At 44.2% G+C, this 1,355-nt stretch overlaps 1 protein-coding gene across 1 annotated transcript in view; it reads right to left on the reverse strand.

The window, feature by feature from the left end:
- The window catches only part of LOC107616993, a 5,928-nt gene extending 4,793 nt beyond the window's left edge, over positions 1-1,135 (reverse strand). The window contains exons 1-3 of the mRNA XM_021111967.1: positions 999-1,135; positions 827-930; positions 651-746 (exon numbers count right to left, since the gene is read on the reverse strand). Coding sequence (XP_020967626.1) covers positions 651-746; positions 827-930; positions 999-1,135 — 337 coding nt within the window. The remainder of the gene's footprint in view (positions 1-650; positions 747-826; positions 931-998) is intronic.

Consider the following 1,355-nt stretch of genomic DNA (forward strand, 5'->3'; position numbering starts at 1 on the left):
TTGGCTTTCCGATTTGAGTAATAAAATAAGATCTAAGCCAAACACGTAATTATTTACTTCCTTCAAAGCCGTTTCCTCTACTTAGGCAAAACCAGTTTTAACCCCCATGACAAATTCTAAAACGTTTCCAACTGTTAAAATTGTTTTAGTCTTGCAAGAATTCAGAATTCAAAGAGTACTCAAAACCTTTCTCAAAACATTTCAAAATGAAACTTGTCAATAGACACTCAGGTTCTTTCAAAGTCATTGAAACTTCTTTAATTAAAACCCCCAAGTCAAATTCAAAGGCATAAACCCTTTTCACATCCAAACAGCTTTAAAACACAAGTCTCGTCTAAATAACTTTCTTCTGAAAGAGATACAATGCCTTTCTTAAGAAGCAAGACTGAATCACAATTTCCTCTTTAATAATTCATTTCAAAAGCATGAATCATTCTTTTCTTGATAATTCAAGTAAAATAGTAGAAGTCTTTAACTCATCATTTTTCCAGACAACATTCAATAAAGACTCGGATTTTATAGAAAGCAGAAACAGCTACAAGCGGCATAAACAAACCGAATTCTACCTCCTAAAACCATTAACATTGCAATCACTTTACTACACGGAACATAACACCAACGCAGGGCTTTCGAAAATTGAACATGCTTACCGGAACGAATAAAGAACGGCTGAACAGAACAGCGGCGGTCTACGAACCGGTTCGGTGGCAGCTTTAATCGTGACCCGCAATTACCGGAGCTTGACCCTATGATACAAAACCTCAGAATCTCTGGCCAAACATTACAGCATATTGATTTTCAAGAACTCCGGAATGAAAATGCTTACCGTGAGAAAGGATTAAAGACTGAATCAAACTGCAGAAGCTCCGGTGATGGTTCCGGCGACCACAACAGCTTCTCCGGCAGCGACAACGTAACTTATAACAGCCACTTCATTAAATACAATAGTTTCAATGACAGTTTTAGAGTAATATTGAATTGGCAGAACTAGGAGGAACCAGAAATAGGGCAAGCTCACCAAAATGGCAGCGACCAGAAATTCTGGTGGCGGCAGAGCAATTCCGGCGGCATCAACCGCAGCAACGGCGCGGATCTCCCCTCCAGTGGTGACGCAGGTAGCTTCCGCGCGACTCATCCCTTTCTCTCTTCTCTGTTCGCAGCTTCAACGGCGGCGGCAAGGGACGGATTTGACGGCGGCGACGCGACGGGCTGGTCAGTCAGTGACGACAGCGGAGATGCACGGCAGCGCAGCTCCGCGCGGTGGGTCACACTCCTCTCGCGTGACAGAGACGCGACGTCTTTGATGGCGAGCTCGAAGGGTGACCGGCGCGGCGGCGGTGATCGCGAGACGCGGT

This window comes from Arachis ipaensis, chromosome B09 (assembly GCF_000816755.2).
Source record: "Arachis ipaensis cultivar K30076 chromosome B09, Araip1.1, whole genome shotgun sequence".
In the NCBI taxonomy this organism is placed as follows: domain Eukaryota; kingdom Viridiplantae; phylum Streptophyta; class Magnoliopsida; order Fabales; family Fabaceae; genus Arachis; species Arachis ipaensis.